Raw genomic sequence first — 24,500 nt, forward strand, 5'->3', positions numbered from 1 at the left:
AGTTAATCTAGAAACCTGTAACACATTTGGATAAAGTTGCAATTGAGTGAAACCTGAGTCGGTGACTTTGAAATGGTGAAATACCCTCTAAAAATAGACTAGAACTCGACTCTATAACTGTGACTTCTGCGTTTTTAAAACTATGAGAAATGCATTTTTTATATTAAAAACACCAGGATAATCGAAATAATAAAATCTAAGTAACGTATGATTTCAGTTATCAAAAACGGTTCTAATAGTCAAAAATATACCTTAGTGTTTAAAAACTAGAGTATGTCCCTTTAACGACATCGCTAGACCTCATTGGTAATTAATTGGCCTTTATTGGATGTCAAACATTTGGTAAGTGTGGCGCATAGATCTAGTTTTCAGAGAAAAGCATCTACATTTTTCTGTTAACAACAGGTGGTCTTTTATATGCACTTTCCCCATACACAGGACAGCACTTACCATGGTATTTGATATACCAGCAGTGGGGCACTGGCTGGGGCTCATTGATTAATCAATCGGTGTTTATAGCATGTTAAACATTTGGTAATTGTGACACGTAGTTTTCAGAGGAAAGCCGCCAATGTTTTCTATTAACAGTGCTCAGTAGCTGTTTTATATACACATTTCCACAGACAGGACAGCACATAGCACGGTCTCCACGTCGGTGGCCCATTGGTCAATTTCTCGTTCCAGCCAGCGCATCACGACTGTATACCAAAGGCCGGGGTATGTGCTGTTCTGTTTGTGAAATGGTATATATAACATATCTCATTCTACTAATGAAAAACAAAAAAATAGCGGGTTATTCAGTATTTTGTGTTCCAAGTAAAACACAACTCTCTGTGATTAGTATCAAGCTTATTCTTTTATCAAACTTGACCGGATGAAAAGAACAATACTAGTGCAAGATTATGAAAAAGGTGGGCTTAAAATGTTAGATATTATACATTTCTCTACAGCATTAAAACTGACTTGGATAAAAAGACTGCTTGGGTCAAATTCTAAATTGGCAAATATTTTTCAGTCTATAACAGTTTTAACAACCAAAGACTTAGTTATACATGGTGATTTTTTAATCCAGCTTAGGATAAAGAAAATTAAAAATATGTTTTGGAAGGATGTATTAAATATTTGGATTTTATTTCAACAAAAATTAACATTTCAAAATGAAGAAGAAATTCTAAGTTTGTTCATTTGGAATAATAGTAATATACTAATAGACAGAAAACCTATATAATATTTAAGAATTTCATTGAAAAAGGCGTTATATTTTTATATGATTTACTAGATAGCCAAGGGCAGTTTATGGATTATAACACTTTTAATACAAAATATAATATACGATCAAATCTTTTAGAATATGCGTCTTTAATATGTACAATCAAATTATTTATACGAAACAAAACAAATCTAAATAAACAAACATACGAAGTACCTAAACATCCAGTATTTTCTTCTAAAATAAAGCTTCTTGCGAAAAACAAATCGGGAAGTAGAGAAATATATAAAGTACTGAATAATGCTACTGTAGTTCCTACATCACAATTGAAATATTCTCGTGAAGGATGCTGTTTTCCTACTTCAAAATGGGCAAAATATTATAGTCTGCCATTTATGATTTTGAAAGACCCAACTCTACTATGGTTTCAGTATCAAATTTTACATAGGATTATACCAACAAATTCGTTTTTATATAAAATAAAGCATATTACTTCCAGTACTTGTAACTTTTGTAATCAGCAACCAGAAACATTGCAACACTTGTTTTATGATTGCCCGAAAGTCAGTGAACTTTGGAAAACTATAGAACAATGGTTACAGCAAAAAGACGAATGTATTCAGCTTGATAAAAGTATGGTTCTATTCGGCAGCATACATACAAATCATAAATTTGTGAATTGGCTTATTGTCAATGTAAAGCATTATATATATATATATATAGAACAAAACTTCAAAGGAATATACTTCATATAACTGGAATTAAAAATGTAATTACAAATAGAGAAATACATACTCTATAAAAACTGTTCACATAAAGAGTTTGATGAAAACTGGGCACCTTGGCAAAGGTGTCTAGAAAATTAAACTTAGCCTTAATAGTTAAAACTAACTCCAATAAAAGACACATACTGGGTGTTTTTTTTGTAACCTAAAAGCCAATGACGTTTGTTTTTTATATTTGGAAATATGGTTTTTTCTTTTCTTCTTTTCTCTCTGTCTATATATTTAAATTCTTTTTTATTATATATTTATTCTGTCATTAATCTTGTGCTCCAAATTTGACTGTTTCAGTTAACTAGTAATTCTATTGAATGTACTTTATATTTATGTATCTATTGTAAGATAATGATTTTAGGGCCCCAACCCTGACATTATCAATATATAAATATCTGGGGCAATAATATATATATTTTTTTTAAAGGTTTTTATTTTTATTGATTAACCCAATTTCTACCCACTGGTGTTTGATTGACCTTCAATATATGCCCTTTATGGACTTGTGCCCCTACCCCCCCCCCCCCCCCCCCCCCCTCCCGTCCAAAACGCAAACGAGAAATAGCCCATTGGGCTGTAAGTTACAGTGTACGATATACACATTAACTAGCTTGGAATCATATTATTTTGCAAATGTTTGTTTTTTGGGGGGTTTCCTGCTTTTAAAAAATAGTATCATGTACAGAAGCTAAGCATTTGAAAACATATTATTGATTCATGTGATCAATAAATACGTTATATTCAAATACACATGTACATTAAATTTTTTAATTTGCAGCAAAATGGCGTTACCCCATTCCTAGATGCCGAATTCCTTTACGGAAATAGCCGAATGTGGACGAACATAATGCGCGAGTTTAAAGGCGGGCGACTGAAGTCTGTCGTACAGCGGGCTGACGGTAAAGACAGTTTCCCTGTCGGTAATGAGGACGGCCTACCGCTGTTAAACCCTCCCATCCCCAGAGATAACTCCATGAAACCAGTCGGTCGATTTCTTGGTAAGCAGTAATAAGTAATTTCTGGTCCCTGTTACAAAATAAAAAGCCCACCTAATATATAGAATATCCGATTTATAACATTTTTTTGTTTAATTTTAATTAAAGTACTAAAACTTTTAACTTTGGCTTAGTTGATTTTAGATTTCTTTTGGTTTTGGGATTGGGTTTGGGGTTCGGTTTGGTTTGGTTTGGACTGATACATTAAAATAATCAATATTATGTTTGCATATTTTTCTTGGCGTGTGTGCATACATTTATATGTTAAATACATTTATTTATCTTTACTATTTAATTATAACGTTTTCATTCTGATATTGTTATTCATTATTTTGTTTACAGAGATTGGTAATACACGTGGTCACGAAAACCCATTTTTGCTGTCTCTACAAGTAATATGGTTTCGCTGGCATAACATAGTTGCTAGTAATATATCTTTAGCGAACTCTGGCTGGTCAGATAACAAGGTGTTCGACCAGGCGAAAAAACTAGTCACAGCTCATTTCCAGGTTAGTCTGCTTTGCTGAAGGTAGTAGTATACCAATTAACTTCCGGCTGGGTCAAAGGTGGAGGTGCACTGAACTTTTGATAGAGCAGTTAATACCACAAGTCCTGCCATGGTTATAAATGTCACAGTGTTTGTTGTAAAAAGAAATTTAGTTTCATCTGGACATAAAATGCATGCAATTTTATTTCATCTAGTACCACTATGTGAAGTAGTTTTGTGCTTGAAACGTGTGTAAATCTATGTACAACAGTTGTTGAAGTTAAAGTTTGTTTTATTTAACAGACACCATTAGAGCACATTGATTTATTAATCATCGGCTATTGGATGTCAAACATTTGGTAATTTTGACATATAGTCTTAGAGAGAAAACCCACTACTTTTCATTCCATTAGCAGTAAGGGATCTTTTGTATGCATCATCCCACAGACAGGATAGAATACAACAATTATGTGCGAAACTAGGGGTTTGTTAAAACATCCGGTTGCATCGAAAATGAGCCATGAAACGTTCCACTTTCTTCAGTTAATACTCTGAGGGAGGGGTTATAGTACTGATATTTATGGGTAATAGTTCGGTTGATATAGTACTGCATATAGTGTTTTAACCACATGTGATTTCTTTGTCGCCTGTGGGAATTTATTTGGTACAGTGCAACCTAAAGGTGGCAGTGAAGTAAATCATAATATAATGTCCATGATATTAACATAATGCAAAAATAGTAGAGTAAAAGAATTGTCCTCAATGAATTACATATAAAGTGATAAGCAGTCCAATTTTTTGTGTTGTTTTTCAGTACGGTAATCTATAAAACAGTTCATTTTCTATTTGTGTATTACTTTGGTTTAGTCTGTTACAAAACCTACATGAATTCAGCTTTTTAAAATCGCGTTTTGTGTCTATATTTCAGAACATTGTGATGTACGAGTGGTTACCTGCCTATCTTCAGATTTCAGGAGGGAACTTCACACCTGGAAACAACCTTATTCCAGCATATGAGAGTAAAAAAGAAATGTTTTATTTAAAGACGCACTCAACACATTTTATTTACGGTTATATGGCGCCAGACATATGGTTAAGGACCACACAGATTTTGAGAGGAAGCCCGCTGTCGCCACTACATGGGCTACTCTTTCTGATTAGCAGCAAGGGATCTTTTATTTGCGCTTCCCACAGGCAGGATAGCACAAACCATGGCCTTTGTTGAACCAGTTATGGACCACTGGTCGGTGCAAGTGGTTTACACCTACCTATTGAGCCTTGCAGAGCACTCATTCAGGGTTTGGAGTCGGTATCCGGATTTAAAATCCCATGCCTCGACTGGGATCCGAACCCAGTACCTACCAGTCTGTTGTCTGATGGCCTAACCACGACGCCACCGAGGCCGGTCCATATGAGAGTCAGAGAAATACTTTTAGAATCACAATCAGACGTGAAAGAATATGCACACAAAGGGAGAATACAGACAGACATGCAGATAAACATACATACAGAGACAGACATATAGACAGACGGACGGACCGACGGACGGACAGACAGACAGACAGACGGAGGAACGTACAAAGAATAATATACCAGTAGTGATAAAACAGGATAATAAAATCCACGAGTCCATGTGAGTTGAAGGTTCAAGCACAATGTCCTGGACACGCAACTCAAGTGCTTGCGGTGATTGTCCATACCAGATAAACCATATAACAACAAATGGAGATGATAGTCACTTCCCCACACGCCTTTAACAACACCAGTCGTTAAGCACTAGCTAGAAGAAGAAAATATCTCACTAAGCAGGGCCGAGTGCAAAATATCTTTTAAAGTACACTAACATGCATTATAGAAAGGCAGTCTTCCTCCAAAGAAAACCCCACTACCGACCAAGCTACTATATTTTCCCAATTAAAAAGAACGAAATTCATTATAACCATCCATAAAACCGGATTTTAGAGGCAATTCGAGGTTCGACCCCATGATGTATTGCACGTCCGGTGACGCGTCCTCTAAGTGACACTGACCCTATGTTCATCTGTTTCTAGTTTTGCCTGGGTTGAGTTAAGCATGCAAACGTTTCGCTAACGTTCGCGAACTATTTGATTGGTTCCCGACGTGGCCATTTGGTTTAACATATAAAGCGCATAAACCAGTCAGGTGTTCGTTTTTCTCCTCGGTCTGACTGAACGCTGCCCAAGTTTCAATTCCCAGGTTCTGGATTCTATCTCAGTTGGTAGTGCGCTCGTCTGAGGTGTTTGCGTCTTAGGATCGAATCCCCTCAGTGGACCCATTCTCTGATTATTTTTTTCTTCTTCTAGTCCTAACCAGTGCACTACGACTGGTATTTCAATGGCCATGGTATGTGTTGGATATAAAAGATCCCTTGCTGCTAATGGAAATATGTAGCAGCTTTTCTCAAAGACTGTGAGTTAAAAAATTACAAACTGTTTGACATGCAATAGCCGATTATTAGTCTGTGTGCGCTAGCCGTTTCGTTAAAGGGACATTCCTGAGTTTGCTCTATTGTAAGATGTTTCCGACTAATAAAATATTTCTACGATTAAACTTACATATTAAATATATTTTCTTGTTTAGAATATCAGTGTCTGTATATTCAATATGTTTCTGGTCGTCTTAATATTTGTAAGAAGCCCAAAGTGGATTTTGTCTTCAAATAATTTCGAACGTACGAAAAAAACTTTTTTTAGGAAATAAAATGAAATTTAACCTATTACAAATATTAGAACGATCAGAAACACGTTTAATATACAGTCACTAATATTTTATGCAGAAAAATATATTTGATATGTAATTGCAATCGTTAAAAAGTCTCTGTTAGTCGATAACATCTTAAAAATTGCAGCAAACTCGGGAATGTCCCTTTAAACAAACACAAATAACAAAACGTATTATTTCAGAGTACGATTCGACTGTCCAGCCAGGAATATCACAGGAATTCGCAACAGCTGCCATGCGTTATGGACACACATTGGTTCCCTCGGGTGTCTGGCTTATGAAGTAAGAATACTTGTAATTATGTCACTGGCTCCAAGTGAATGTTCTGAATCACATTTAAAACAATGTTCTTTACTTAACTAAACGTTTAAGAAAGAAGAAGGATTTGTTTAACGATATTATAAATTTAAAAACATTAAAACAAATCTCACTTCTTTTAAAAAAAATTGATTTAGTTTTAATAAACGTATTTCATAGTTAATTAATTTAGATCTGCAAGTTGTTACATTAAGCTATGTTAGATAATATACTACTTTGCATTTGCTGTACAAAGCATAGACTGTAGTATATTGTTTTTATTCGATATGTATGGTACTTAATATTTGTTCGGCCCTTTTTATGTTCTTTATGATATTTCTCTTATCTTAACACTGCCCAGGTACATAGATCGTTTCTTCGATGTATTGTCATTAGCGGGTTTATTTTTTGGGGGTTTTGTTGGGGTTTTGTGTGTGTGTGTGTGTGTGTGTGTCTAGCCGGAGCAGATTTTGTTTTGTTTTGTTTTTTGTTTGTTTGTTTTTGTTGTTTTTTGGTTGGTTGTTTGTGGGTTTGTGGGTTTGTGGGTTTTGTGGTGTGTTTATTTTTAGGCCCTGCTCATTTAATGAATATAATTCCAACAGCTTTCTGAATCTCAGCAATGTTTATTATGTCTATAGTGAAACGTGTAGTAACCTCACGACAACAGGACGGGGTCCAGATGGGAAGACTCGGCCGGTAACCGGTCTCAGAATGTGCAACACGTACTGGGATTCACAGGTTGGTGGAATATATTACACTAGTTATATATTACCTTGTCTGCATTTGATTTGTTAATTTGTTAAATCAAACATACTAAGCAAGAAACTTTATGTTTAATCAGAGGTACAACTATATTTTTGAAGCAGTTGGGTAAATATACTTTTAATTACAGGGTTTGGTTCGGGACAACTTTGATCCGATAGTCCGAGGTTTGGTGTACACGCTGTCTGAGCGAGAAGACGCCGACTACACTGCCGACATAAGAGGTAACGTTGACGTGGTGAATTTAATTATACATAGCATTGTATACTGCGTGTAGTATACCAGTGATATTTACCCTAATGTATAAAGTGTTCCTACTGGTGGGATTTCCCTATTAGCTCATTTCGTAGAGCGCTGGACTCTGGTACTGAGAGTCTGTCGTTTGAATCCCTTCAGTGGAGGTCGATTGTTCTGTAAAATAAAATGTTTGTGTGTATGCGCGCGCGCGCGCGTGTGTGTGTGTGTGTGTGTGTGTGTGTGTGGAGCTCAGTTGGTAGAGCACTGGACTCTCGTACTGAGACTGTCGTTCGAATCCCTTCAGTGGAGGTTGATTGTTCTGTAAAACAAAATGTGTGTGTGTGTGTGTGTGCGTGTGTTGAACAAATGTCTGTGTATCACTACATTTTACTGAACAAATGAATATTATATTATTTATGTTGTATTTACAAAATATCTGTATAGACCACTACATTATTCACTTTGTATTCAGACAATTACATTTTTTTTTTTACATTGTATTCACTAAATATCTCTATGGATCAATATATTTTTCATTTTGTATTGATAACATATCTTTCCTTTTTACTTTTTTATTGATGGACTACTATATTTTTCATTTTGTACTTACAGACTTTTTTCACTTTGTATTGATGGACCACTACGTTTTTTTAATTCTGTATTAACAGCATATCTTATTTTACCTTAAAGGAATGCTAAAGTAAGGCTTTTGGACTAGTATGCATATTCAACGATACATAATGCACATTATTGCTTAATGTCAACAAGTATAATAGTATAGTTAATTAATAAAACGGTTAAATGTGATGGCTGTTATATATAATGGGTGCAGACATTTTGTACCATCCCAATGAATACGCCCTCTGGTGAGCTGGTGGTTACGTAACACCTAACGTGTCACGTCAGGAATTAGTCTTCGGACTGAAGAAACAAAATGTACCTGATTTTTGCGGATGCATCGTAATGTTCTGTAATAATGTCTATCCCAGTAACACAGTAACATGTATATGTGCGTGCGTGCGTAATGTTTTAACATGCTGATATACCACAAGGGTTTCAAGCATGTCTTCATCAGGGTTCGGCCTCTGAGAGGCCAGGGGCCCAATCTGGGGCAGACATCTATATGTGGTTTATTTTTCAATACAAAATAAACCACCATTGTCAAAGTGTTGAAATAACTGTATTATGTTTTGTACCTAAATTAACCCACGTACTGAAATAATAGTCGGAGTGTTTTCTTGGTTAATTTGTCTTTTCTTTCCGCAGCCTGTACCTGTGGTTCCTGATTGGCAGGTGTATATTTAGACGGTCCCCAGACACTGTGTCTAGACACACTAAAAAGACGTGCCAGAATATTATATGAACAACTACATTTGAATAATTTTATTAACAGAAATATCTGTATGAACTACTACATTTTCACATTGTTTTTAAAGAATAGCTACAATCATAACAGAATAGCTTTATGGATCACTACAATTTTTACTTTCAATTAATATGATATTCATATGGACCACTACATTTTTACTTTGTATTGACAGAACATACGTGGGTTTTTCACTTTGTATTGACAGAACATACGTGGGTTTTTCACTTTGTATTGACAGAACATACGTGGGGTTTTCACTTTGTATTGACAGAACATACGTGGGTTTTTTACTTTGTATTGACAGAACATACGTGGGTTTTTCACTTTGTATTGACAATGCTGTGTATATGAACCACTACATTTTCAACTTTTTATTGATGAATTTCGTTGTTCATTTTAAATGTTGTTTTAACTGAATATCTATATACTAGTAGACTACCAAATTTTCACATCTTAATGGACCACAACATTGGTTTGCGCTTTTTATTGACAAAATATTTATGTGGACCACTACAAATTTCACTTTGCATTGACAGAATATCTTTATGGATCACTACGTTTTTACTTTTTATTAACATGTCTTTATAAACCACTACTTTTTCAACTTTTATTGACAGAATATTTATATGGACCACTATCTATTCACCTTTTATTGACAGAAATATTTATATGGACCACTACATTTTTAAGTTGTATTGACAGAATATCTTTATGGACCTCTACATTTTCACTATTTATTGACAGAATATGTTTATGTTTTCACTTTATATAACAGAATATCTATATGGAACACTAGATTTTCATATTCTATTTACAGACTATCTTTATAGACCATTGTATATTCACCTTTTATTGACGGAATATCTATATGGACCACTACATTTGTACTTTTTATTGACAGAATATCTATATGGACCACTACATTTGTACTTTTTATTGACGGAATATCTATATGGACCACTACATTTGTACTTTTTATTAACATAATATCTTTATGAACCACTATATTTTCAACTTTTATTGACATAATACCCATATGGACAACTACCTTTTCACTTTTTATTGACAGAAATATGTATATGGACCACTACATTTTCACTTTGGGGACCTCTACATTTTCACGTTTTATTGACAGAATATCTTTATGCACCACTACATTTTCACTTTTTATTGACAGAATATCTTTATGCACCACTACATTTTCACTTTTTATTGACAGAATATCTTTATGCACCACTACATTTTCACTTTTTATTGACAGAATATCTTTATGCACCACTACACTTTCACGTTATATTGACAGAATATCTTTATGCACCACTACATTTTCACGTTTTATTAACAGAATATCTTTATGCACCACTACATTTTCACTTTTTATTGACATAATATCTTTATGCACCACTACATTTTCACTTTTTATTGACATAATATCTGTATGAACCACTGCATTTTCACATTTCTGTTTACAAAATATGTAAATGGACCCCTGTATGTCCCATAATATTTTTATGGACCAATACGTTTTCACTTTTTATTCAGAGAATATCTTTATGGACAACTACATTTTCACCTTTTATTGACACAATAACTGCATGGACTACTCCATTTTCACATTCTATTTACAGAATATCTTTATGGACCACTACATTTTTCACGTCGAGACCTCGCTGCTCTTGATATTCAACGTGGTCGAGATCATGGTTTGCCAGACTACAACACGGTTAGAGAGACTTTGGGACTGAAGCCCATCACAGATTGGAGGGAAATCAATAATGACAGTAGTGCTCTTGGAGTTAATCAGGTAAACAACGTCCAACTCTTAAGGCACGTTCACACGATGTGACTAGATGTCACGATGTGTAGAGAACAGTTTGCTTTCGATTTGGTGTACGGAATATAGTATACCCTATCTTTCTTGCATAGTTCTGTGTTGCAGGGCAGCAAAAATCGTCACGATTCAGGGCCCGTATTTTCGAAGTTATCTCAGCGCTACGATATCTGAAAACCATTATTGACTATGACGTCACAATGGCATGTGTTGTAGTGATATCATAGCCTACGACGGTTTTACGATATTGTGGGATTTTTCCTTCGTCTTATCCAATGTCCCACGACTGGTATATCAGGCTATGACAATGCTGCTCCATCTATGAAAAGCGGCATATACAATTCCCCATTCTGTCATTTGGTTAAAGTAGTTTATGTAGTGGAAACTAGCTAGTTTCTTCTTTTGCTATCTTTTAGAAACGTGTCGAGTGCGTTATTAAATAAAACATTTCTCTATTCCTTCCTCTCACCATCTTTAGATATTATATTCATATATTTATAAAAGTATATTATTATTCTAAAATTGTTGCAGCTACATATTTCATGTTTATTGTGCAAGTTTACACCGTACACAAATATTGTATTATTAAAATTGTCAATAATAAAATGTAGTCGAAACTTTTCATGTAGCCACCTGAGCTAAGCGGGCACGTTATTTTACAAAAATATTTATTATGTTAAAAACTGGAGTGTGTTATTCTTTTGCGAAACTATTTAATACAGTTTTAAGAAAATACCTGGACTATATTAAATCGTTAGTTGTATTAGGAGTACTTGTTTTTATTCACTCTTCAAAATGTGACTTCTTAACATATATTCCATTGTACATGCACACACATTAATTGCAGAAAATCCGGGATTTGCAAATACTATATGGAAATACTACGTCACCAGATAATCTTGACCTAATTACCGGTGGAATGCTAGAGTCAAATGGATTTGGTCCTGGTAAAACATTTCAGCTAATCATAAAAGAACAATTTCTGAGGATTAGAAATGGCGACAGACTGTGGTATGAAAATAACATTGGATCAAACAGGTACATACCTTTCTCCAACAAAACTGTTACAATGGGTAGCTTGTATACCAATTATCTGTCAGTAAAATTGTTTTTTAAACAATATCCCGACCTAATACATGGGACCTAAACATATAATCGTTTCCGCTTATCTTCTCAAATTAAAAATAAATTAAATGGTGAATATTAGTAGATATTTTAGTAGATACAATGTATGCAGAATGCCTGATACGACTGTAATAATGTTTCCTGCAGAGTTCTCTGTGTTTTTGGATATGGATCCATTTGTCAATTTTATATTGTCCTTCAACATTATTTGCATTTTCTTAGTGGAATGCATTTTTAGTGTTTTTATTAATTAAAATGTTACTTTTATAGAATAGAATATGTTATGTTTTTATTTGTATTATTATTATTATTATTATTATTATTATTATTATTGGTTTTATCCAAAAGATATATTATTATTATTATTATTATTATTATTATTATTATTATACATTAGTATTATTATTAGTAGTATTATTATGAGTAGTAATACTATTATTATTATTATTATTGGTTTTATCCAGAAGGTTCACAGCTCAAGAACTGGTTGATGTTAAATCGGTGAATTTTCGTCAAATTTTAGCTGCTACAACAAACATACCCTTATCCGAGCTTCCTCCAAATGTATTCATTTGCGCTGGTAAATATCGTTATTGGTATTAGCTATACGTTAAAAAAAAAAACATGGTGCCTACTATTAAACAAACAAAAAACACTTTTAACTTATATAATGCAAACGCGTCAATTGTTTTAACAATAAATAACACGTGTTAACATATTTTCATAGAAAACAATTATGTAACACTCTACGAGGAAGTAGGCTTGAGTTAGGAAACATTATGGGGTGGGTAGGATGTTTGCCAGGAGTTGCATAACGTTTGCAAAACATTTTTCAAATGTTTATTCATGAAGTAAAATGCAATAAATAATTTTTATTTTGTTCTTTATTTTTTAATGTAATATTTATTTAGTATTTATCAAACAAATTCAAAATAAAAATACAAACAGAAAATTATAAGCAAACAAAAATTGGCGAAGAAGTAAAAACAAAAAAGAGAAGACGTATACTGTGTAAAGGATGAAGTTTTTCTGTGATGTGATTTCAGGAGGATTAGCTTGTTCTTGTCGACCACCTCTAGCAACAGATGACACCAACAGCACCCAGCTTGACGTCTGCTCCCCGCTCAGCACGTTCGACTACTTCACAGACAGCAGACTGTCGTTCCCACTGTCCATTGTGGCGCTGGGTCTCGTTATACCAGGTAAGCCTACAGAACCACTGATGCAGGGTTGATATCTTGTCTGAAAAAAATCCCTTCATTCTGTTCTTTTTTCTTTCTCTTTATTTCTTTATTTCTTCATTCATTCATCGATTAGGCCTTTTATTAAGCTTATTTCCTGTCCCTGAAACTTGAAATGAAAAGTTATGAATAATATTAATATGTTTGAATGGTGTTTATATAAAAAGAAACATGAACAATTGTTGAAAGTGGCAGTCCTCCAAAATATCATTCTAGGAGGTGGCAGTCCTATAAACGAAGCACCTTACCAAACTTTAAATTGCATTGCATTGCATTACATTACATTACATTACATTACATTACATTACATTACATTACATTACATTACATTACATTGCCATTGCCATTGCCATTGCCACTGCCACTGCACTGCATCGCATCGCATCGCATCGCATCGCATCGCATTACTATTGCATTGCATTGTATTGCATTCCAATACATTGCATTACATTACATTACCATTGCACTGCATTACCTCTACCATTACCATTACTGTAGGTTCATGTTAAGTATGAGTTGCAACTTGTTTGTCTATGATTACAGGGTCCATTCTGCTGCTTGTGCTGCTCATAAAGCGGAGACAGAGAATAAACCAGTCTAACAACCAAAGACAGTCCTTAAGAAGAAAAGAGGCTAATCCAAATAAATTTGTTGGCATGTATTGATTTTTTATTTTAAATAAATTTTATGTGTATTTCTTAAATTATATAAGTAATGTTCTAAGACAAAAGAAGTTTATATAACTTATGATAAATTACAGTTGAAACGTACAGCGATATTAAGAAAAACGTGAAATGCCGAAAGTTTTAACAGTTACGAAAAAAACGTGAATTGCCGAAACAGATTCCCGTGGTTTAGTTGTTTTTTCAAATAAAAACTGCCAATAAGAAAACGAAGGCTGAAAGAATCGGAAAACAAGGTAAGGAAGAGGGGGGAAATTGCTAGATTAGTATTAGCTATTTAAATTGACCTGTGGTCGTCATTGATATTCTTTATGACATAAATTATTTTAATATATTAATTATCAGACAGACCCATGCTAATAACTGCACGGGTTGATGATTCCAATGTCAAACAGATTTGTCATGCTTATATCTATTCAACCTTCAGGCATGTCTAGGCTGGGTCCAGTCTCTGACAACGCCAGTGATTGAGTTCAGGGCTTAAGGCGACAAGTCTTGAAGTGATATCAAACGGTGGTACAAAAAGAAAATGGCAAACAATCATTTGAAAAATCAAAGCACCCACAATAATAATGCGAATTGTTTCTTTTGTATACCAGTATTCACCCCACCCCTAACCCCCGTTTAACAACTTATTTATTGTTTTAAATACCCCATAAATGCTGAAAACATACTTCAGAAAATAGGCCAACTTGCCCTCTGACAATGTTTCTGTTTTTGTGGATACGGTCATATGACAGAATGGGATTTCCCTCCACACTTTTTTTATTCTATAATTTGGGTAAAACTAAAAAGTTAGTTTTGTTTAACGACACCAATAGAACACATTGATTTATTGATGAATGACCAATTTAACAGAATTACAGTTAAAAGTTATTTTCTGGTTAAATCTAAATAAAACTGCCTTGGTGCCCTTTAAATTTTTTTATGAAAGTAGCCTTTGTGCCCTTTAGGTTAGCCTTAGTACCATTCATTTCCTATATTCTTATAGCCTGCCCTTCTAATACCGAATTTCGAGGCCTGTACAAGGATGCTACATTTAAATTCCTAATCACTGTTGGTGCCGTTCGGCAATTATGTAACGCTATAAGGGGAGCGTTCATCACAGCTGTATATATTCCATTCGTCTCTATCTTGTGCAGCAGGGTTTGGATTTTCCAACTTAGTCTTGGGAGTGGCAGTCCTACGGGCGGTGCAGAAGGGATGAAACATCCTGTTACGGATCTCCTAGGGAATGGCAGTCCTCCTAAGGACGAGCACCTGATAGTGGATCATGGATCAATTACGACTTTGCGTAACATCCTTTCGACTTCGCGAAATATCCTTTCGACTTTGCTTTGTACAGGGATACGAGTTTGATAATGGAATACGGGCGAAGAATGTGGAGTTACATAACATTTTCAAAACAATGTTTCATTTTCATTGATAAAATAAAATGCAGTCAGCCATGGCCATTTTGTTCCTCAACCGATGGCTTTTTAAAATCTAATATGTATTACCTAACAAAACTTCAAATACTGTATGTCAAATCAAGTGAATGTCAGCGGGGAAAGAGGGTATGATGACTAACATTACTTTTAGAGCAGGGAGGGAATAGATTCAGCGTTTGGTAATTGTTGGGCATGACTATTTCAGTTAAGGAATGGACCGGCCCGGAGTCCGGCACGAGAAACGTGGTGGTGGAGTTCAACTCTGCCAGGAAGAAGATCTCGGTGTCGGACCTGCGCGGCAAGTCTCTGCGCTTCATAGACCTGAGAAACGTAAACAAGGCCACCTTGAAGATCTCCTACGACAAAGACCTTGACCTCGTCTGTTTCCGCATTCCGGGGGAGGTCGATCTTGTGAGTATCAACAATCAACGGGGGGGGGGGGGGGGGCATTACCTCTTCCATTCTCCCATGTGAGGACCATAACATTGTCTTTTTTGTCCGTATTCAAGTCTTAGGAGAGGAAGGAAATGCTTGATATAACGACGCACTCAGCACATTTTATTTACGGTTATATGGTGTCAGACATATGGTTAAGGACCACACGGATATTGATAGAGGAAACCCGCTGTTGCCACTTCATGGGCTACTCGTTTCGATTAGCAGCAAGGGATCTTTTATATGCACCATCCCACAAACAGGACAGTACATACCACGGCTTTTGTTACACCAGTCGTGGTGCACTGGCTGGAACGAGAAATACCCACTGACAGGGATCTATCCTAGACCGACCGCGCATCAAGCGAACGCTTTACCACTGGGCTACGTCCCGCCTCCGTATTCAAGGAGAGGTAAATCTGTTATGTTATGAATAAAAGGGATGTGCACAGTTTCGTTGTCTCACGCTAGGACGATAGACATTGTCTTTTGGTCCGTACTCCATTTTGTAAGAATCAAGAGATGTGTATAACTTCCCCTTTCTCCGCGTGATAACAATAACATTGAAGGGTGTTCATATTCTAGGAAACGTCAATCATGTAAGTATTAAAAATCAAGTGGTGTGCACACCCTCCTCTATCCACGTTAGGACCATAACAGTATTTGGTCCGTATTCCAAAGAGGGCTTTCTGTTATGAATCAAAGGGTGTACACAGCTTCGCTTTGCCACTCGAGAACCATAACACTGTCAGATGAGGTCTATCTTGTAAGTACTAACAATCAAAGGGTGTGCACAATCTCCTCTTTCCACGTGACGACCATAGGATTGTGTTTGGTCCGCACTTCTGTTAAGCTAATCCCGTAGAAATGCAAATAATAATGCAAAATACAAAGCTTTCCACGCATATTTGATGACTATAGGTATTAGCTTTATTTGTCTTATATATGTACATAAAAAGTAACCTTTAAAATAGTCAAAACATGTAATCTAAAGCATCGTTTTTTCGTTCTCCAGATGTTAGGAAATTGCGTTTGATGCCAAACACAGATACAGGGTGTATACTACCAAATCAAATCCCATAGACGACAACAGTAACATATGTGGCTAAATCTCCTACCTGCAACGTATCAACCGACATAAACGTCACGGATATAAATACTATCACCCCTTACACTTAAAGTGAATCAGAAAAAAATGGGGGTCAAGCTGCTCGTTTCTGAGATAACGGGTAGCGTCTATGACTACCCTAGTTTCGCACAAAATTCGAGTACTTTTTTTACAGGTACCCCATACATGTTTCAAGCATAAGGCTACTTGACACATTGGTACTAGATGAAATAAAATTGCACATTTTTTTTACCCAGATGAAACTATTATTTTTTACAACCAACACACTCACATTTATAACCAATCACAGGACTTGTGGTGTTCACTTCTCTATCAAAAGTTGGGTGCACCTCCAACTTTGACCTTGCCGGAAGTTATTTGGTTTAGTACTACCTATACTGATAACATACGTTTTTCAAAAAGTGTCCAGCTATGTGTCTTTATGACAACCAGGATCTGGTGTATTCTGACATAAACTGACAACCTCACTCAAACTGTTGTTTCTACAGTGCAACCTAATATAATGTACACCTCAAAAAGCATATATATATATTGCATATAGTTTTGTACAAATGCAATATGTCATATTAAACAACAAAATGTTTTAAAATAAAACTCCTGAAGATATTTACTTTCAGTTGGGTGTGTGTACTCAGGTATATATGTAGAGACAACAAAGATAGTCAGAGTACCTCTACCCCTTTAAAGAATTCCATTAAAACACATGCACTTGATTGACCCCTAGATTATGCAGACCTTAACAGGCACCTCAAAGAAATATCAGTATTAAAACAATACAATGTCTGAGGAAGGAAACACAAACGTGACTGTACCTGTATGAAGTAATGACTTAATGTCCTGAACATTAGTGTTGGGAAGAAATCCTGTATGCTGGGTGTGGGTGTCTTCAAGTTACCAGGTGTGAGAATTTCAAATCCATCGGCCATGCTGATTTTCATAATGAACCATCAAAACTATTGGCAGCCACCAATATTCCTGACTATATTTTATTTATAGCCTACTGTAGTTGGAGGTTTTAATAGTTGTGATATCTGGAATAATCATGCAGCTTTAACACATTTATTTTTGATTAATTACTGAAAAAAACTATTTTTAATTGACAAAATTACCCGAACATATATTTTCTTGCTTTATTTTCTAATCCGGATGAATACAATATGTACATTAGATGTATTCCTACAATCTGTAATCCAGCATTTTATTTAGCTAGTAACATTAGGTAATACAGCTTTAACAATAAAATAAATTATCAACTTAATCCAAGGCAGATAATCAAATCTGAAAAAATTGGTTCTGAATCTAGTATAAACTCAAAATGCTTTTCATGAGAGCTAACTAAGTGATTATTAAGAAGAAAAAAAATGATCTGGAGACTAAGTATATGTTTAACAACCTTATTGTTATGTACAACTAAGAACAGAAGGCACAATAGTGACAACAAATTTAATTATGTTTTTGGTAAAGTTTTTCTTCAAATTTACTTTAAATTTTGCATAAAACTACAAATTTGTCTAAAATATAACTTAGCACCCTATAAATATGTCAAAATGACAATAAAATCAACTTCTTTACAAATTTGAGTTTTCAGAATTTCATACATAAAAAATTAACAATGTTAATGGAAACTAAAGACATTAACCCACTATTGGCACATGCTATTTTTAATATAAAAATAAATTGCTATTAAAATCTTAGTTCAGGTTGCCTATATATAATACCATATTTAAGAGCAGTTGTATATGGCAAGTCAAATACCATGTAAAAAGAAATTATTGAAATCTTTACAGTATGAATTATAGGCCAAAACCAACTTTTCTTCAGTGCTAACTTTGATTCAAACTCCATTCAGAGCCATGTACAGAGATTATTGTCAAGGTCAAGGTCATTGTGAACTTGCATGATCGAGTGATGGCTAATTAATCAACCAGTATAGTTTAATTTAAAAAATTGACAAAATCATAATATTTTTTATTATGCACTGAATATGTGCTATAGGGTGTATACTACCAAATCAAATCCCATAGACGACAATAGTAACATATGTGGCTAAAACTCCTACCTGCAACGTATCAACCGACATAAACGTCACGGATATAAATACTACCACCCCTTACACTTAAAGTGAATCAGAAAAAAATGGGGGTCAAGCTGCTCGTTTCTGAGATAACGGGTAGCGTCTATGACTACCCTAGTTTCGCACAAAATTCGAGTACTTTTTTTTACAGGTACCCCATACATGTTTCAAGCATAAGGCTACTTGACACATTGGTACTAGATGAAATAAAATTGCACATTTTTTTTACCCAGATGAAACTATTATTTTTTACAACCAACACACTCACATTTATAACCAATCACAGGACTTGTGGTGTTCACTTCTCTATCAAAAGTTGGGTGCACCTCCAACTTTGACCTTGCCGGAAGTTATTTGGTTTAGTACTACCTGTACATTTTTCGTCACACTAGATATTTGGCATACAAACTCCCAAACACACACACACACACACACATACACACACACACACACACACATACACACACACACACACACACATCCACACACACGCAAGACCAGTATTTACTAGTCTTTTTTTTCCAATGGTTTAATCACTATATGACCGAGGCTGGTATAAACACATTTCCCTTGTGTTTCAGATATTGCGTTTCTCGAATATGCTAGCGAGACAGGAGCTGATCGCTGCGACTGCGCGGTTCCTGGAAGAGCTCGGGATTCAGGTGGAGAGGCAGGAGCAGCCTGAACAGGTGATTCTAGATCACTCCAAGAACATGGACACCAGGCAGCAGCTGCTGGACCGGTTCTTCAGGGTCATCTGCCTACAGGTAAACATGAACATCAACATACCAACGTGCTGGTCGAAATAATATTATAATGTTTTCGTAAATAACTGGTACTTATATGGTTGATGATGATGATGGTGATTTTGATGATGATAATGATAACAATAATGACGACAATTACGACGATATATTATGATGATGATGATGATGATGGTGATGGTGATTTTGATGATGATAACGATAATGACGACACCTACGACGATGATGACCACGATATATGATGATGATGATGATGATGATGATTGTGGTTATGGTATGACGTATTTTCATGCTAATATCCAACTACAATTCAAGTACACTGACCGTGGTGCAAAGGGTTGAAACATTCTTGTGGTTTTCTTGGTGAATGGCTAATACAGCACGTATTTTCCAGCATCTGGCTAACATCTGGGGGGGGGGGGGGGGGGGGGGGGGGGTTGTTGTTTTAGACATCTTTTTTTTTTCATCTATGTAATTCGCTGATTCTTTTTTGTTGTTTGTTTAATTGTTTTTGTTTGCTTTTATTTATTTATTTTGTTGTTGTTGTTGTTGTGGTGGTGGTGGTGGTGGTAGTGGTGGTGGTGGGGAATTTTAATAGTCTGTTGCAATATTGGTTTATGATCACCATATGATCTGACCATCACGTTTGATTTTGTCTCTTTCAGATTTTACTTTTGGTATGTTATTTCGATAGGCATCATCGTGTGTATCACGAATGTGACTCTTTTACAACTGGTTACAGTATGTTTTATTGACAATTTTGTAATATTTTTATGTATGTTAATCGTCATTTACTCAATGTCCGATGTGGTTTTTTCGTGATTTGGATGTCGTTAAACATTCATTCAACTGAATGTCAAGAGTCCTTGCATTATCCCTGTCCCTTAGCTCAGTCGGTTGAACGCTCGCCTGAGGTGCTTGCGTTGCAGGATCGAATCACCTCAATGGATCCGTTCAACTGATTGGTTTTTTTCTCGTTCCAACCAGTGCACCACAACTGGTCAAAGGCCGTGGTGTGTACTTTCCTGTCTGTGGGAAAGTGCATATAAAAGATCCCCAATCTAATTAAAATTAGCTCCACTATTACATGTGGATCTAAAGACAGCCAGTTGGAGCTCATGTCCACCAATCAAAACCTTACTTGCACAATCCTGCCAGTGATTTAAAAATAACGTGTGAATTACGAATGCCTTAAAACGTTTTATTTGATAAAATAAATAATTTGTAATGTAAAACTGAAGACTGATTATTTTTTTTGTTTTTTTTTATAAATAAATAAATAATTTTTAATGTAAAATTGAAGACTGATAACCCACCCCGTACGTATTGGTATGGTTCGCTGCACTGCGGCCACTAAAATAGACTCGCCCGATATTTTTAGAATTTGTATGCTCCCAAATAACGTTATAAAAGGCGAAGTGTGATTGATCAATATTTAAATTATTATTTACAGACGAAATGTTACCTGGACATTGGGGACTACGCAGTGTTGTTAGTTTTAAATCACTGGCAGGATTGTGCAAGTAAGGTTTTGATTGGTGGACATGAGCTCCAACTGGCTGTCTTTAGATCCACATGTAATAGTGGAGCTAATTTTAATTAGATTGAAAAGATCCCGTGCTGCTAATGGAAACATGTAGCTGGTTTCCTCTGATGACGAGTCAGAATTATCAAATGTTTGACATCCAATAGCCGATGATTAATTAATCAATGTGCTTTAGTGGTGTCGTGAAAAAAAAAAAAAAACACACGTTGTATCTTACAGGCTCTGAAGGAGGACCCGACAGCTCGGAACTACGATCTGGACGAAGAGGAGGCGAACGAGATCATCAGCATAAAACTGACGAGGACGGAACTTGCCGACGCCCTGGGTCTGCAGCCATCATCGGTGTTCGTGAGGAACATCTTCCTCCTTACCGACAAGGACAGCGACGGGTTTATCTCCTTCAGGGAGTTCCTCGACCTGTTTGTCACGTTTGCTGCTGGTGTGTAAAATACATATTCAGTGGAAAAAAAACCCACCTCAAAACCAGATCCTTTGTAAATTGGAATTCCCTCAAAATTATATATTTGTCACGATTTCTTTTTAAATAACAGTTCAGAACAAAATCTCTCTAAACCGGATAGACCGTAAAACTGATTTTTTTTCTTGATGCCATGGATGTCCAGTTTACAAGGGATTCGCTTTAATAGGTATTTTATACTGGTGTTAGTGATGACAATGTAATGCATATGGTGTAGTTCAATAATTATGTAAAGCTTTAAGAAGAGATGATTATGGTATCACCAGGAGAGACTATATGGGTGGGTTTTTTTTAAAGAAGTGGATGCAACTTTCTACCGCCAAACGCACCTTTTATACGTTTTTTCCTCAGTACACACATTCTAGTTATATATTACTGGATCGTACAATACAGGCCCTAGATGGGACAGATCAGAAATTACAAAAAAATTCCTCTTTAGTTTATAAATGTCCAACTCTTCTTGATTTGCCGTACACAGATTTATTTTGTACACGAGTACAATTCATATGTTCCGATGCTACAATTGCATTGATGTTGTTTCATTGTAGGCAGTGCCGATGATAAATCTAGACTCATGTTCAACATCTACGACATCAGGAAGAGGGGATACCTCACAAGAAGCGATTTCTATAAAATGATTAAGTACGAGACTTGATTTTTCCAACTAGATACCAATAAAGTTGTTTTTTCTTGAAATAATAACATTGATATTCATTTAAATTGATATTTGTTCTTGTATCTAGTTAATGTTCAAACACGCTAAGCTTAACTCACACCTCAGCTGTGGGCCAGTTGGCTAGTTTCCCGTCCCAACCAGTGTGCCATAACTAATATATCACACAGCTCTAGTATGTGATGTCCTGTCTGTGGGCAAGTGCCTATTAAAGATCCTTTACATCTCATGTAGGCTCATATATAACTTTAGTAATATAAATTATTTTTTACATTACGGTGACTACGCATTCTCTTTCTTCCTCTTTAACCTTCATCTTAACTGACAGCATTAAATGACAGCAAAACATAACATGCACAGGAAGAATAAACGTATATGCGAGTAGTGAAAATATATCACATTCATCAAAATATTCAAAATTTACCTATATACCTATCTTGGACCAAAACAAAATGTAAGCGTATTATATTTTGATATTACAAATGTCTTCAATTCATTAGGTCCATGCTGGACATTTCGGGGGCAAATCTAGACGATGCTCGCGTTAATGAACTCATTGACGTCATGTTCCAAAGTGCCGGTGTTTCCGACCAGGACCGGATGTCGTATGAAGATTTTAGAAAGGTGTTCGCTTCCTCTGAATACAAGTCTACCTTGCAAGCCGCATCGTTGGTTGAGGGTCAGTTTTGTTAATCTTATTCTTTTTAATATGGGTACAAATTAAAGTACACTTAAGGTGTACACTGCATGTAATACGACGAATAGGAAAAAAATTGTTTTGTCGAGCACAGTTTCTGGAAATGGACAAATTAGTGTTTGGAATCGGTTGATATTTCAGTATTAATCATAGATTATAATCGGTTTACATCAACCAATCAACTTTTGTCTGTTCAATCAGTTAGCATATAATATAACAGCTTTAAAATATTTGAATACTTACGACTATGTACTGTTTTGTGATATCACCAAAACATACCACACCAACCAATTTCTCTATTGTTACATTGACTACCTATTATTACCTGTTTTCTCTCTGGAAACGAAAGAAAACAGAAGCATATTTCACGCTTAATTGATCTCCTAGACTGAATTGAATTTAATGGAGTATATATTATTGATATACAATGTTTGTTTGTAAGTGTGTGCTCGTCTGTCAACAGGACTGAAAGCTGCCCCAGGGCAGAGTGAGGTTCTGCGGAATAGACGCAAAACAGTTTACAAAAGTTACAGGTAATCTATCCCTATTTCTTTAAAAGTAGATTAATCTACCCATATTTCTTTAACAGTAGATTAATCTACCCCTATTTCCTTAATAGTAGATTAATCTACTCCTATTTCTTTAATAGTAGCTTAATATACCCCTATTTCTTAATAGTAGATTAATCTACCCCTATTTCTTTAATAGTAGATTAATCTACCCCTATTTCTTTCATAGTAGATTTATCTACCCCTATTTCTTCAATAGTAGATTTATGTACCCCTATTTCTTTAATAGTAGATTAAAATTTACCCCTATTTCTTTAATAGTAGATTAATCTACCCTATTTCTTTAATAGTAGATTAATCTACCCCTATTTTTTTATAGTAAATTGATCTACCCCTATTTCTTTAATAGTAGATTAATCTACTCCTATTTCTTTAATAGTAGATTGATCTACCCCTATTTCTTTAATAGTAGATTAATCTACCCCTATTTCTTTAATAGTAAATTGATCTACCCCTATTTCTTTAATAGTAGATTAATCTACCCCTATTTCTTTAATGGTAGATTAATCTACCCCTATTTCTTTAATAGTAGATTAATCTACCCCTATTTCTTTCATAGTAGATTAATCTACCCCTATTTCTTTAATAGTAGATTAATTTACCCCTAGTTCTTTAATAGTAGATTAATCTACCCTATTTCTTTAATAGTAGATTAATCTACCCCTATTTCTTTAATAGTAGATTAATATACCCCTATTTCTTTAATGGTAGATTAATCTACCCCTATTTCTTTAATAGTAAATTGATCTACCCCTATTTCTTTAATGGTAGATTAATCTACCCCTATTTCTTTAATTGTAGATTAATCTACTCCTATTTCTTTAATAGTAGATTAATCTACCCCTATTTCTTTAATAGTAGATTTATCTACCCCTATTTCTTTTTAATAGTAGATTAATTTACCCCTATTTCTTTAATAGTAGATTAATCTACGCCTATTTCTTTCATAG

The 24,500-nt window shown here is 35.1% G+C and overlaps 1 protein-coding gene across 1 annotated transcript in view; it reads left to right on the top strand.

Moving 5' to 3' along the window:
• Window positions 1–24,500, top strand: part of LOC121388454 (dual oxidase 1-like) — a 67,438-nt gene that overhangs the window by 17,036 nt on the left and 25,902 nt on the right. The window contains exons 5-21 of the mRNA XM_041519786.1: window positions 2,765–2,984; window positions 3,324–3,490; window positions 4,397–4,487; window positions 6,393–6,492; window positions 7,146–7,245; window positions 7,400–7,493; window positions 10,504–10,679; window positions 11,554–11,744; window positions 12,296–12,411; window positions 12,878–13,033; window positions 13,616–13,726; window positions 15,391–15,596; window positions 19,405–19,590; window positions 21,353–21,572; window positions 22,160–22,253; window positions 22,785–22,963; window positions 23,445–23,514. Coding sequence (XP_041375720.1) covers window positions 2,765–2,984; window positions 3,324–3,490; window positions 4,397–4,487; window positions 6,393–6,492; window positions 7,146–7,245; window positions 7,400–7,493; window positions 10,504–10,679; window positions 11,554–11,744; window positions 12,296–12,411; window positions 12,878–13,033; window positions 13,616–13,726; window positions 15,391–15,596; window positions 19,405–19,590; window positions 21,353–21,572; window positions 22,160–22,253; window positions 22,785–22,963; window positions 23,445–23,514 — 2,477 coding nt within the window. The remainder of the gene's footprint in view (window positions 1–2,764; window positions 2,985–3,323; window positions 3,491–4,396; window positions 4,488–6,392; window positions 6,493–7,145; window positions 7,246–7,399; window positions 7,494–10,503; window positions 10,680–11,553; window positions 11,745–12,295; window positions 12,412–12,877; window positions 13,034–13,615; window positions 13,727–15,390; window positions 15,597–19,404; window positions 19,591–21,352; window positions 21,573–22,159; window positions 22,254–22,784; window positions 22,964–23,444; window positions 23,515–24,500) is intronic.

This window comes from Gigantopelta aegis, chromosome 2 (assembly GCF_016097555.1).
Source record: "Gigantopelta aegis isolate Gae_Host chromosome 2, Gae_host_genome, whole genome shotgun sequence".
NCBI classification, from domain to species: Eukaryota; Metazoa; Mollusca; class Gastropoda; order Neomphalida; family Peltospiridae; genus Gigantopelta; species Gigantopelta aegis.